We start from the raw sequence: 14443 nt of genomic DNA, 5'->3' as shown, positions 1-14443 counted from the left end.
TTTCTTTCTCACATTTTTTAGATAAAAAACAAATAACCTTCATGTACTCCAATGGATCATCTTGCACAATGCCTGGGCTGCACAGCCCCCAGTTTGGAGACAGCTGCCCCACAAGGTTTTGGTCCGTGCCAACTGGCTTTCTCACCAGTAATACCACTGTAATAGGGCAAGTGACAGCAGAGATAAAGAACCACTCCAAACAGGCCTTCTGGTTGCAACTGCGATGTTTGGGTAGGGAAAAGAGTTTAGCTGCACATATAAGAGCCAGGCTATGACATTTAGCCTCATGGCCAAAGATAATCTGTCCTTTTATATTTTGTAATACACATATAGTACCAGTGACTTTAACAAGGCCAGAATCACACCTGTAAAGGGGGCAACTTGCATATACTACTGCTTAAGGCCAGAGTAATAGTATTGGTAGCTACTTCTTGCCTGAACTCATAAAAAAAGAAGGGAGTACCTTAAGTTCCATTAGTTCCTGTGTATTAGATGGAGTAGTAAGGGCTTTTTCTGATATTCTCTCAAATTCACCACATAGTCTGAAAAATACATAAAATAACCAGTTTGGCATGTGTGTTTTGTTTTAATCACTCTTAGACAAATCACATACATTTATAACAGCAAACATGAAATCAATATATCCTTTAAGAATCAAAAAAATTCAACAGCGGAAACAAAATTAAGTACATTTAAATACACATTTTCAGTTTGAGAGTTACCTCATGCTTATGTCTTGATGATCTTTGAACATTTGGGAAATAACTTTTCCACAAATATTATCAGCTCGCTTTACCAAGGCACTTATTAATTCATCACAATGCAATTCAAACATTCCTAGACGGAGATGCTGCAATACAAATACAACAGTTGTCAGAATATTGAATAGCTTTTAGCTATTTTCTCTCACTGTCTTAAGCAGAACGTCAGGGATCTCATCTAGGAATTTAGTTACATCACAAAACTTTTTTAAAACTTTCAAGTGAAAAAGGGTGTCCTCGTTTCAACTGGGAAAGAATCAATTTCTTCCTTAGTAGCTGGCATAGTGCTGTGGTTTGGATTTAGTATGAGAAGAATGTTGATAACATACTGATGGTTTAGTTGTTGCTAAGCAGTGCTTACACTGGTCAAGGACTTTTCAGCTTCCCCTGCTCTGCCAGGTGCACAGGAGGCTAGGAAGGGGCATAGCCAGGACAGCTGACCCCAACTGGCCAAAGGGCTATTCCATACCATATGACATCATGCTCAGTATATAAACTGGGGGGAGTTGGCTGGGAGGAGTGATTGTTGCTCAGGGACAGGCTGGGCATCAGTCATCAGGTGCTGAGCAGCTGCATCGCTTGTTTTTCTTGGGTTTTGTTTCTCTCTCCCTTGTTTTTCATTACAATTTATTATTTTATTTCAATTATTAAACTATTCTTATCTCAACCCATGAGTTTTCTTACTTTTGCTCTTCTGATTCTGTCCCCCATCCCACCAAGGGAGTGAGTGGCTGTGTGGTGCTTAGTTGCTGGCTGGGGCTAAACCACAACAAAGGGAAAGAAAAAGCCTAAGTTGCAAGTAACTGTTCTTCTGTATCTGCACATCAGACTTCATATAGATCTTACTTCTATTTCTTTTTACCTTGACAAATAATCTACTTCCCCAAAAAGGAAGGGCATCTACTGTCTGTAGCAGTGAATATTATCTGGTGAAATTAGAGTTTGAGATACATCTAAAACGGGGTAATCCTGCTTTACTGTTAAGAAACAGGCAACATCCCTTAGGATTAAAAGGGGGCTCTGCCTCCCAAATGAGTCTCTGAATCCAATGATTTCTTTGACTAGTATCAAGTGAGTCTGACTTCCAGACACAGAAGCTCTTATTACAGGCCTGCAAGTTCTCCAGAACTGAGGTTTGCACTGAATGCTAGGAGAGAACCAATTAAGGAAAACCACTTTAGCCTTCAGAGTTCTTTTTCAGAATGGACAGACAAAGGATTATTACTACAGAATATCCTTACAGAGACAAAAAGTCTGGCTCATGTTAATGATCCTCTCTCTGCCTTAGATGCTTAGAAGGAATTGGGAGGTAGCTGGACCCATACTTTCTCTTATGCCTTCGTAAGAGGAGCATACTCTGAATGCCTTCAGGAGTCCCAAAATAATTTCTAGCAAAAATAAATAAGTCTCACTTAAGTACACTCCAGAAATGCTAGCTCTTGAAAAGCTCTTTTTCTGAAAAAAACTAACCTTATTTCACTTTAATTATCTCACAGCTAATTACCATCACCTTTGGCTGACAACATTCTTAGTGCAAAATCAAGATTAAAATTATATCCATATGTCTTTATGAATATTACAATTTACCTTCCTAGAAGTATATTTTATTTCTTTAGCAAGTTCCTGGTACTTTATAATTTCCCTTTTCATTTCCTCAAACGTATGTTCCTCTGTCAGGAATTGATCGATATCTTGTTCAGCTTGTTTGTTTATCAGGAAGCTATACTTATCATAGAGCTTGAGATGTTCCACAGGTGCAGCACTTTCTCTAATAACTTCTTCTCTGATCCTTTTCTTATGTTCATCCAAGATCTCATCTAGGATGACAGGCTTCAAGACAGTTGATGTGAACTCACCCTTTGGCTTTGAATAAAAAAACCACACAAAAAACCAAACACATTTTCAAATTACAGTTGTCTGTAGCTCAGTTATGTCACAGAAGATAAACAGGATAGAAAAATCAACTAAATGTTACTTTAAGCTCTTTCTAATTAAAGTCTGATTACAAACCTCATTTTGTATATACAGCTATTCACATTCTGCTCCCAGTTTTTTTTTTTGATCCTAGTTTATGGACATTTGCCTCCAACAAGTAAGAAATCAGAGCTGCTTCATTCAGAAACTCAGAAGTCCACATACTTATCCACCCAAAATAATCCTATCAACAATTTTAAATTTAATCTACATGGATTTTATTTTTCCTGAACCACAGGTACAAATTCAATTTTTGCTGTCAATTGACGAATCTGTAACATTAGAAATATGGAAAACACTTTCCTGCAACCCCCCATAAGATCTAAAGCCTTGCTCTGGTGCATTTAGACATGCCTGAGATGCTTCTTTAATTTGCCTTTTCATGGGTTATTGATTAGTGCTTTAATAAAGCACAGCATACTACTCAGGTTTCTGCTTGGTCATGTTTTCAAGCGTATTAACAAAAATGTTGACGGTTGGTATCTTTAAACTTGAAGTTGGTGCTAAACAGAAAGGGCAACAGAATGTCCAGATGATACTCCCTCAGGAAAAAAGAAACGTTCAGCTGCCACAGTTCTGTGGGAAATGATCAAGAGGTACCACAAGGCATTACTTTCACTCTCTCCACATTAAAAACTAAGACCACTACACTGAAGGCAATATGAAATTATAAGCTGGCTAGGTTTTACTTTATAACATGTTTTTTACTTAACCTGGATTGTTTCTTGTTTGACCCAACAATTGGTTTTTGGTTGAATGCATAAAACAACTACAATATAAACTGCTTAAAAATTACAGTTTCGATCTTTTTTAAAGGATAGTCAACTCAAAAGATTCTGTATTTAAGACAGTAGCCTTTCCAGTATCAAAATATAAGGTATTTTCCAGAACACTGAAGAAATGTGTTTAGAGTTTAAATGCATCGATTTTGTTTGTAGTAGCTACTGCAGAAAATAACTCATAGAGGAAAATAGGTGATTCTTGGCTTTTTATTTCTTTAAAGAACAGTGATTGGGCCTTTTATTAACAAAATTAAGAAGATTTCAAAGTGTTCCAAATATTCTGAAAGAGTATTATAATATTACTATGTGAGTTCTGACAATATGGCTATTCTTCAAAATAGCTAAGAACTAAATGTAGCAACAATATAATGATAAAACAAAACCCATGAGGATTGTAATTTCTTACCCATTTCGAAAATAATTTGGTCTCAACCCTTGGTATATCACTGACAGCTTGAATCATAACAGTATAAACATTCAGTAATATATCCTCATAGTCATTGAAGTCAGGTTCAAATTTAATACTGTCATTCTGAAGGATTAGCCTCAGGATGAATCCTGGGTGGTTGTAGGCTTGGACTGATTTCTAATACAAAAAAAGAAAAAACAAAACCAAGAGGAAAGTAAAATATTAGTTAAATTAACTCATGCAGGAGTCAAAGGATCATTAAGAGTTACTCCAGCACATATATTTTAAATTTTCAGGACTTTAATTGCAAATGACATGCCATAATCCTAACAAAAATACTTTTGCAAGTAGGAAATAAGTTTCTGATAAAATTCACATAAACTGATGTTCGTCAAGATGAGATACAATGTTATTTTTAGTAGGCACAACAGGCATCCTCTATACACCAGCCAACAACTTTTATAAAGTTGGTTGCATAGACTGGGGCAGAGTAGCTTTACAGAGGTAGCCCTCGCAAGTGTAGCAATATATGTATTATTATATGTACAGCAGTACATGTATTCATCATCTGCAGCAGTCACTATGAAACTACTAACCTTAAAATAATGTGTTACATCTAATTTTATTTGCTAAGCAAGAATCTGATCCACAACACCTAATCTGAGTATTATGAAGGTTATATCTGCAGTATGGATTCCCATGTATTCCAGAATGAAGATTTGTATATGCTTTTGTCCTTGGTGGCATAATTTGATTTTTTCATCATATTTTTAATCTGGATCAGACACCTCTTAACTTTCCCACATCTGCTAACACACTGTAATTTCACTAAAATTTAATTAGGAAACATGAGGAAGCATTTTATCACTACTAGGTAGCATCAGATCACCACTAGGAAGGATAAGATTAGAAAACACATACCTATTACTAATAACAACAGAAAATAGTACTGTAGACATCAAAGTTCACTTAACTCAGAAGTATACAAAGCAATTACAGGGGAGTAGGAATGAAAAATATATACTCTGCTTCCACAACATGATTCCTTACTTCCTTAGATTCTCTGCACGTCTTTTCATGAATATCCGGAATCAGAGTTTTGTGGATATTTGATGGCAAGGCTGTATTAACAAAAAGCTGAACAAAGATCCAGCTGCAGTGTAAGACATCAAATATCAACAAGAAATATTTACCTCTACAATAGACTTTATATAAAGAGTGCAAAAGAGAAACTCCTTCCTACTTAATCCCCACCCTGCCAAGAACTATTCTGCCAAAGCATGCAGAAGAAAAGAGAAGATAAGACTTCTTCACAGATGAGTATTATGGAGAGAGCACTAGTGCAAGATGCAAATGGCCTTTATATTAATTAATTTCTACTGTATGCCTAACTGTAGTGTTTCTTTGAGGATATCAGATTTAAAATATGTTGATATTTGCCTTCTTACATGACAAAAAAGTTATTTTAGCTCTACTTAATAAATAATGCATTCCTAAGATATTATTCATTTTTTCCAGAAAGCACCTGCCAGAGTTCATACTTTTTTCCTATTTTTTTTCTTCAAAAGAAGCAAAATAAACAGGAAACAAATCATATGCATATGGATAAACAATGCTACTAGTGTGTGTATGAAAGACTACTTACTGCAGGTTGAACAATTAAATCTGTAAAGTCTTGAATTGAATGTAAAAGTAAATGTTGCAGTTGATGAGTCATTAAAGTGGCAGCACAACTGAAGAAAGACTCTAATTTAGTGATGCTGGCATTGCTGGGTACTTGTTTTCGTTTATTACCTTGGTAAAATATTTTCTGCACTTCTGGAAACCACCTTAAAAGAATACAATATTTTTAAGTTTTTCAAGTGATTAGCATTAATAAACCTATGATTTTAAGTTAATTGCTACAAATGCTTATATTACATGCAAAGGATGTGGCAGTATACTTGGGAAACTATAGTTTAACTGAAGCAGGACACATGGTAGCATCTTTAAATTCTAAGAAATCAGGTCTCTGAAAACGTTGTCTCTTATTATGGAACTTATATTTAAAATATAAGATATTATGATAGACAAATTTACTGTCTCACTGTGGCTCCCTATTTCTCAGGCCAGAAAGGCAGCACACTTATATCCCACAGGCTGTGCAGTTCATTATGCATCCTTGTAACCTCAGTAGATGTTAAGATGTGAAAACAGTCCAGAAGGAATTCTGCCCAGTTGCCCTTAACCAAAATGAAAATGGCTCTGGCATTGCTGGGAAATTGGGAGGAAGAAAGTACAGAAGTGTGCAGCCTTCAGTTAAGAACACAAAGGTATCTTCAGGGTCAGGAAGAAATACATCTGAAAATGGTAAAGGCAATACGTAACAGAATCACAGACAAGTACAGAAATAAAAACCTTTAAGGTTAATAGCATGAAAAAACAAGTATTTGAGACTATAGTAGTCTCGACAGTTGTTTTATTTAATTAAAACCTGAAATAGTAAAAATGCAGTAATACATAACTGCAAGAATCAAGCGTCATTGGTTGAAGAAAGATCAGATGCACACAAACGATACAGTTTGGCCACAAATATCTAAAAAAGACCTAGCAATTTTTATGCTTTATCTGAAAACTTAACTGCAGCATACCGAGTGCACTACCCAGAAAATTGCCTTTCTTCTTTAAAAATACCTCAGACTGACTATACAAACATTATGATATCTAAACACTTCTGAAAAATCTTAGTCATAAACTCTAAGGTCAATGGATTTCATCAATAAAACATTTTTCAGGTGACTTTGCTCTCAGAAAGAGCTACAAAGCTGAGAATATACAAACTGAAATTCCAAAACTGTCAACAGATGATCTACAGAGATACTGTTACTGATGTGATACTACGTTAGTCTTCCTATCAATGAGATACTTCCTTTGTGTGAAGTAGGGATGGGGCAAGTCTTATTATATAATAAGTTATACCACAGTTTATATTCTAAAATGTCATAAATTACTGATAGTAGTAACATTGTATTTTCTCATTTATTCAGCACAAACGAGTCCACAAAATAAAAGTGTTTGTCATAACAGACCAACACACATACATTGTTAATGTCCCTCTAAGAAGTGAGCAAAATACATCACACCAACATGCAGAATGAGAAAACTGCACAAATCAGGGTAACATGCTCCATATTTACACAGCAATTTTTGTTCATAGGCCTCAAAGGATTTCATGACACTGCATCTCTTTCTTTAACATGTATTATTAAAATGGATCATTCTATCTCTCTCCAGAAAGTTCAATGTTTCAAAACAGCTGAAAAAGTTAAATATTTCCCTGTAACTTAAAAAATATGGATACACTGGATCATACTTCTTAGAGAGAATCAGTTTGGTTTTTCCAATTTCCTTCATGACTTTATTCTGGAAAAATGAAAGTTCTTCAGCTTCTTGTTTATTGTGAAATATTTCTGTATCAAGAAGGCGTAAATTTCTGAAACGGAACATAACATGAATATTTTAGGAGTATATTCACCGTATCTGGTTTTATATTCTTTTGTTTCCATAAAACTTTTTCAACATTTCAAACATTAAAGGGGTTTTAAACATATTTTAAACACTTAAAAATAATGTTATTTTCAGAAATTAGCTTCTCTTGTTTCAAAACAACCAAATATAAGCACTGCAATACTGTCTGTATGCCTGGTAGTAAACTGAAGTAACTTGTACAGCACCCAGCCTGGACAGGTCAGTTCATTCTCTTTTGTATCATCAGTCAAGAAATAAGCAAGCAGTTTGGTCTACCCTAGGAAGCAGAAAATAATAGCTCATCTAATGCCTTTTTCCCTTGTTAATCAGATAAGAGGAAAAAACACTAAGTATGCTGCTAGACAAGACAGCAACCCTTCTTCTTTTCTTGGGAGACAGGCTGTTTTTAATATTCCTGAGAAAGACTGAAAAAAAGTGTAAAAATTAAATAGAGTTTAAGGGACTAGAATAAAAAAAACAGGCTTGGAGAAGATAACATCCGAGCAGCTCTACTCTGGAGCCTTTCTGCATAAGGAATATGGTGTCTCAAATCAAAGTGTCAATGGAACAGGCTGTAGAAAAAAAAAAAAACAAACCAAAAACCAAAATCACAAATTACCAGGTCCAGATGACATTTCACTGAAGCTGTAAAGAAAATCAGGTACGAAATGGCTAAACTATTCAACTGTCATGTGTAGCTTCTTGCTTAAAACTGCCTAGATATCAAAGGAAATTAAGATGGCAAAGCATTCCATGAGGTTTCTGGGGAAGTAACAGATAAGAAAGTTAGACCTCTATAGAGGAAAAGTTGGCAGAAACTCCTCGAAGCATAAAGTCAGAGGGAACACAGACAAATGTATTTGGGATAATGGCTTTTGAACCATTGTATCTATGATCAGTGTTCAGATGTATATATTGTAGCAGTCCCAAATTCAATAGGGCAACTTGGAAATCTTAAGATGTCACCTTCCATTATTTCCCTATATAGACTCTGAAATCACTTAGCAGCTGAAACTCAAGAGATATAGATAACACTTACTTAAATGAGGTCTCCCATAAGTTCAGAAGAGCAAGCATTGAAGGATTTATTGCATGCAAATTTTCTTTCAGGTAACTGCACGCTGACAAGAAAGACTTGTTCCAAGGTTTTGGCACTACTTCTATTCTAAAAAACAATGAACCACAAACCCAACAAGAAACAGTAGGATGAATGTAGCTGTGCTAAGAACAGAAATATTTATACATTTGTTTTAAAATAATTGTTTGCATGCCAGAAAGCACGGAGTTCAAAAGATAAATCTAGCTTTCTGCTCATTATTAAGATATCAAAAAAGTATTCAAATATTGACCACTATATTAAAAAAAAAAAAAAAAAAAAAAAAGAGAAATATTGGCCAAATCCTAAGAGATTTGTAACCTACTCATGGTCCCTTATATTTAGCATGTAATAAAAACATTATACATATAGACTATCATTAGGCAATAAATATGCAATTTTCTACAATATGTAACATCTATGTTTATGCTCATCTGTAAAAACTCATCAATTTAGAGCCTTTTTGTAAACTCAGTCGGTCTGCTTCCCAATTTTTAAAAACAACGCTATTTTGGTGGGGTTTTTTATATACTCACAGACTTTTTTTTTTTTCTTTAAAAACTCATAGCCTTTTTTTTTCTTTAAAAATTGTTGTCATATTCTACAGGCAGTCTGATTTTACTATTAAAATATTAAGCACTGCAACTTAAGAAGTAGGTACTGCAACTTTTAGGTTGCAAGGAAAAAGCAAAACCACTCCTGACAAATTTGTCATATATTTGTAATACTTTTGTTCCCATTTGCATAATGAACTCCTATAAAAAATTAATTTCTGATATAAAACTTTTATCCATTTCTCAGTGAATCTGTATTCTATAGGAGACAGAAAAAGTAGCTATAGAAAGTTAAGTTAAAAACCATTTTTTCCACATCTATCTCATATATTTCTTTACTATAAAGTTTAACATTCCAAATACTGTTAATGGAATAAAACAGTTTTATCAATGATTATTCTGCTAGGAGAATTTTGTACTTTTGGATTTGCATGTATGCATGTGACGTAGGCTTATATACAAACTACTGTGACATCCTATAGAGTTCCTAGAAGCTACGGAAGATCTGCAAAGAATCAGATGTAGGATGGCCTCTTACCCAGGGGATACAATGACAATAAAGTCATCATATTTTATTTCTCTTTTTAAGATGCAATTGCTTACGTAACATCTTTCTCAGCCACCCCTTCTATTATGTTCTAATGCCTACCATTTGATAGTTAAAAGCATTTACCTCAAACCACAGGCCAGAAATTACTTATAGCAAAACCTTTTCTGGTTTTAAAATCACTCAGAAATGCTAGCCCCAATACAGAGCCTCATTGATATGGGTGGAAACGTTCTTTTTTCTGCAGCATTTGTAAGATTTCATTCCTCTACAAGGCAAATTTATTTTACTGGGTTTTTTTGCTATAACTATGAAAGAGATACCTCTTTACTTTCATATCTCAGGAAGAATTAAAGTATGTTCCAGGAAAGTTGATACTAGATAGACTGATCCACAGATGTACAGAAGTATGATCCTGAGAGAGCACTGTACTTGCTTTCAATAGACTGCAGACTTTTTAAGGCAAGTGTGAATGGAATGGAAATAGTCCATTACTCTAAACAAAGGCCACATCACATCTATCTACTCCAGTATGGAGTTTGCTACATACTGAAAAACTCAGTCAGAAAAGCTAGGCATCTATCATTGTTTATACTATATATTGCTGGATTGTTCTGAGGAACAAAATGGTCTGTATTTAATTACATTCTTAAACTTGTATGTATTGAGCCAAACTGTCAAAATCCATAAATAAGACAGAGCTTCAGTGAAATCTGTGCAGAACATGACATTACTCCATTGATTACAATGCGGTTCATACATAAGCATTTGGCCTGCTATATGACATTTTCAAATGCTGTGGGATTGCTTGTAAGACTTCTTACCAGTTGAGCACTGCTAAACAAAAGTACTTCCAAACAACCTTGAAAGGTAGACACATATTTTCCAGGGTTTTTCCAAAGATGCTGTATAATCATTATTTGAATTTACATAACAAATAACTAAGTCTTATTTACAGCTGACACTGACTAACACTGTTAAGCCTGTTCCTTATACACACTATTCTACCCCATTGTTCTCTAGTCAGTGTTTTTAAATAAATATATTTTCTTACTCTGCACGATGAGGTAGAAGAAAATCTTTCTTCTTGTCTTCATCTTTTTCCCTGGTGTCTCTTAAAACAAAGTCAACTGAAAAAAGTATATTTAAAAAAAAGACAGAGAAGAAAAGCCAAAATAAGCTTAACAAATGAATATAATCACAGAATCATTTAGGTTGGAAAAGACCCTTAAGAACACCAAGTCCAGCCATTTATCTAACACTGACAAGTTCACCAATAAACCATGCCCCTAAGTGCCATGTCTACATGCCTTTTAAATACTTCCAGGGATGGGGATCCAATCATTTCCCTAGGCAGCCTGTTCCATTCCTTGACAACCCTTTCGGTGAAGGAATTTTTTCCCAGTACCCAGTATAAACCTCCCCTGGCACAACTTGAGGCCATTTCCTCTTGTCCTATCACTTGTTACTTGGGAGAAGAGACTGACACCCACCTCGCTACAACCTCCTTTCATGGAGTTGTAGAGGGCAATAAGGTCTCCCCTCAGTCTCCTCCAGACTCAACAACCCCAGTTCCCTCAGCCACTCCTCACAGGACTTGTGCTCCAGACCCCTCGCCAGGTTCATTACCTTTCTTTGGACATGCTCCAGCACCTTAATGTCTCAACCAAAATGTCCAAATGCACAACTCATTGAGATGAACAGTTTTATCTAGCTATATATGAAAAGGGATTTAGGAGAAAGCTATACTATTAAATAGGGATTTATAAAATAAAATAGTGGTTTTTAAAATCATAGAATGTTTGGGGTTGGAAGGGAACCCTAGAGGTCATCTAGTCCAACCCCCCCAGCAGTGAGCAAGGACACTGCTAACTAGATCAGGTTGCTCAGAGCCCCATCCAACCTGGCCTTGAATGTTTCCAGGGATGGGGCCTCCAATACCTCCCTGGGCAACCTGTTCCAGTGTTTCACCACCCTCATTGTAAAGAATTTCTTCCTTATATCCAGTCTAAACCTACCCTGCTTCAGTTTAAAACCATTCCCCCTTGTCCTGTCACAGCTGGCCCTACTAAAAAGATTTTCCCCATCTTTCCCATAGGCTCCCTTTAAGTACAGAAAGGCCACAATCAGGTCTCCCCGCAGCCTTCTTTTTTCCAGGCTGAACAAGCCCAACTCTGTCAGCCTGTCCTCGTAGGAGAGGTGCTCCAGCCCTCGGATCATTTTAGTAGCCCTCCTCTGGACCTGCTCCAACAGTTTCATGTCCTTCTTGTGCTGAGGGCTCCAGAGTTGTTGAAAGACCAAAAATACTGAAAAATATTACCTTTGATCATTGCAAGGTAAGAAAACCTCAGTATTCTTTTTATTAAAATGTGCCCCTAACATCCAGGAGAGCACTTTTCTGTAACTCTTCCACAGTGGAAGTGAACAGCACTCAACAATGAATGCTTTGGAATATTAGCAACTTCAGATAAAATGCAAGTAAACTCCTAGAAATCTACCTATAGCCTTTTTTACACTCAGAAGATAGTCTTCTTTCATTTCATCAGTCAGTGAATGTATACTTTCATCAAATACTTTGAGATGATGTGGAATTAAAGCTAAGATGTGGTCTAGCCATGATTCATCCATTGGGGCCACATTTGCTGTATCAATTCCATGGCGAATGTAATAGTAGTATTTCTGCAGGATAAAATAATAAAGATGCATTGGTTAAGTCCAGTATTAGGAAGTCATTGCTACTACAGGTTTAGCTAGAGAAATGGACTTATTAAGTAAGAATAAATGTAATTGGTACTAAGTACTGATTTATGTTGTAAATTACATACACATCATTATATCTGATGTAAAAATCTTCATCAGCCTGCCAAACGCTACTCCATAAAATAACAATAAAAAGCTGTTGAGATAGAGAAAAAAAACGGTATAGTGGCATAAGCCTCATTCCATTTCTCTGATAAGAGCTAAATAACAAAAATTTCATTGAAGAATGGACATAACTCATAGAAATCTAGCTTTTGGGTTTGCTGTTACAATACTGGAGAGGTGCCCCTCATTTTCACTGTCCCATTACCAATCTTTTCCTTAAATAAATTCTCAATATATATTCATCTATCTCATCATTCCGGTGCTGCCATTATTAGCCATTAGCTCTGTGGCTGGACCATGTGTTCACAAAAAGAAAGTCACGCATTCTGCAGAGTTTTGTGTGGTTATGCAATGTACAGCTAATGCATTGTTCAGGATATGAACGTATAACCACAAATAAGTACATCTGCTTGTATGTCAGCATTTAAACAGACATGTGAAATCTGATTAACAAAATCACAGAGCATTGAAGGAAACATAAATGAAGAAATATATCAGCCCAAATTCAAAGAAATACAGAATGGAGTATCAACTGGAAGATTATCAATATCAGGAAGTAACATGAGTCTATTTCAATCAATTTATTCCAAAATGAACTTAATCTATTTTAAACATCAATAAATCACAAATTTGAGTATACAATTGTGTATACAAGGTATCTTAAACCAGGACGAGAATGAAGAACATCCTAGCCCTTAGATGAGGGTAACCCAAAGAGAATTGTCTTATGAATTCTAATCTGCTCAAACAAAGCAGTGCATCCTCCCTTGCAAGTTATTCTCACCTTCAGCAAGTATAGAAAAGACTCATTTATTACTTCCTGACATTGGTTATCCTCCAGCTACTATTCCATTCTGCAATTCTTTGAATCATCCATACATTCCTAATGCTCCATTCTCAACAGTAACACTATAAATAATATATTATGTGAAGCTAATAGTGGAAGAATATGTCACTGTCAGTCATCTCTCATTGTGTCAATCATCTTGTCAATAAATTACAATAAATTACTGGCATTGTATTTCATTTGATACCAAGAAAATAGAAAATAGCTACCAAAATATCTTTCTCTATCAGTATAGAAGAATCTGCTCTTGGGAGATGGGTTCCATCAAGGGATGGAAGCTGTTCATCAGTAAGGTCTTGCTGTCTGAGACAAAAAAAAACAAAGAGTATACATCACATTCTTCAGATACATTTTACTGGCATAAGTAATATATAGCCAACCTACACAACAGTTGTGAACAAACAGAACAAAAAAAGGTTAACTGCCAGAACTTTACAATGAGCACAAGACATTCTGATTCAAAAAGAACACTGAAGTACGTGACCAAGTTTGTATCTTACCTGCTAAGGTTCAGCTCTTAAAATTGGTGATATAGTCCATGCTCATATACATACTTTCAATTTGAAAACATCAGAATTTTAAAATAATTTAATTTAAAAATTTGGTTCATCTATCAAAAAGGAAAAACACATTATACAAAGATAAGTAAACTCACAATATAATGTTAACAAGAGCACTTCTGAAACTTTCGTCATTTTTTTTCAGATGACTGCTGCTCTGCAATGTAGAAGTTGATGGTCCAGCATCATCTTCGTTATCTCTAGAATCCTGTATCTTATGTCTCTTGCATCTCACCTTCAAGTATTCTCCTTGCAGAAAATACATTTTGAAATCAAGTTTTTAAAAAAGTTCAAATGTATCACACATATGTTTATGTTTCTGAGAGGTTTTCCTTAGTAGAACTAAAAATGTTAACTTTACCAGGTGAATACTCATTTTTTACAGTGAAGTCATCTGACTCCTCATCTTTCTGTTCTTTGCTCAGATGGAATGAAGGATGAGTCTGCTGCCACAGTGGTTTAGACCTTGCCTGGAAAAAATATTTTACATTTTAGTTTTACACTTGTTGTAGGTGCTACTAACATGCACTTCAAGACTCCT

At 35.3% G+C, this 14443-nt stretch overlaps 1 protein-coding gene across 1 annotated transcript in view; it reads right to left on the bottom strand.

The window, feature by feature from the left end:
- Window positions 1-14443, bottom strand: part of DNAH7 (dynein axonemal heavy chain 7) — a 134189-nt gene that overhangs the window by 109537 nt on the left and 10209 nt on the right. The window contains exons 4-15 of the mRNA XM_009643532.2: window positions 14264-14372; window positions 13998-14151; window positions 13552-13645; window positions 12129-12309; window positions 10685-10760; window positions 8473-8598; window positions 7279-7398; window positions 5572-5755; window positions 3924-4103; window positions 2349-2624; window positions 723-850; window positions 464-542 (exon numbers count right to left, since the gene is read on the bottom strand). Of these exons, the coding sequence (XP_009641827.1) occupies window positions 464-542; window positions 723-850; window positions 2349-2624; window positions 3924-4103; window positions 5572-5755; window positions 7279-7398; window positions 8473-8598; window positions 10685-10760; window positions 12129-12309; window positions 13552-13645; window positions 13998-14151; window positions 14264-14372 (1707 nt within the window). The remainder of the gene's footprint in view (window positions 1-463; window positions 543-722; window positions 851-2348; window positions 2625-3923; window positions 4104-5571; window positions 5756-7278; window positions 7399-8472; window positions 8599-10684; window positions 10761-12128; window positions 12310-13551; window positions 13646-13997; window positions 14152-14263; window positions 14373-14443) is intronic.

The sequence above is a fragment of the Egretta garzetta genome, unplaced genomic scaffold (assembly GCF_000687185.1).
Source record: "Egretta garzetta isolate BGI_Z169 unplaced genomic scaffold, ASM68718v1 scaffold297, whole genome shotgun sequence".
NCBI lineage: Eukaryota > Metazoa > Chordata > Aves > Pelecaniformes > Ardeidae > Egretta > Egretta garzetta.
This window is presented reverse-complemented; position numbering and strand designations above follow the sequence as displayed.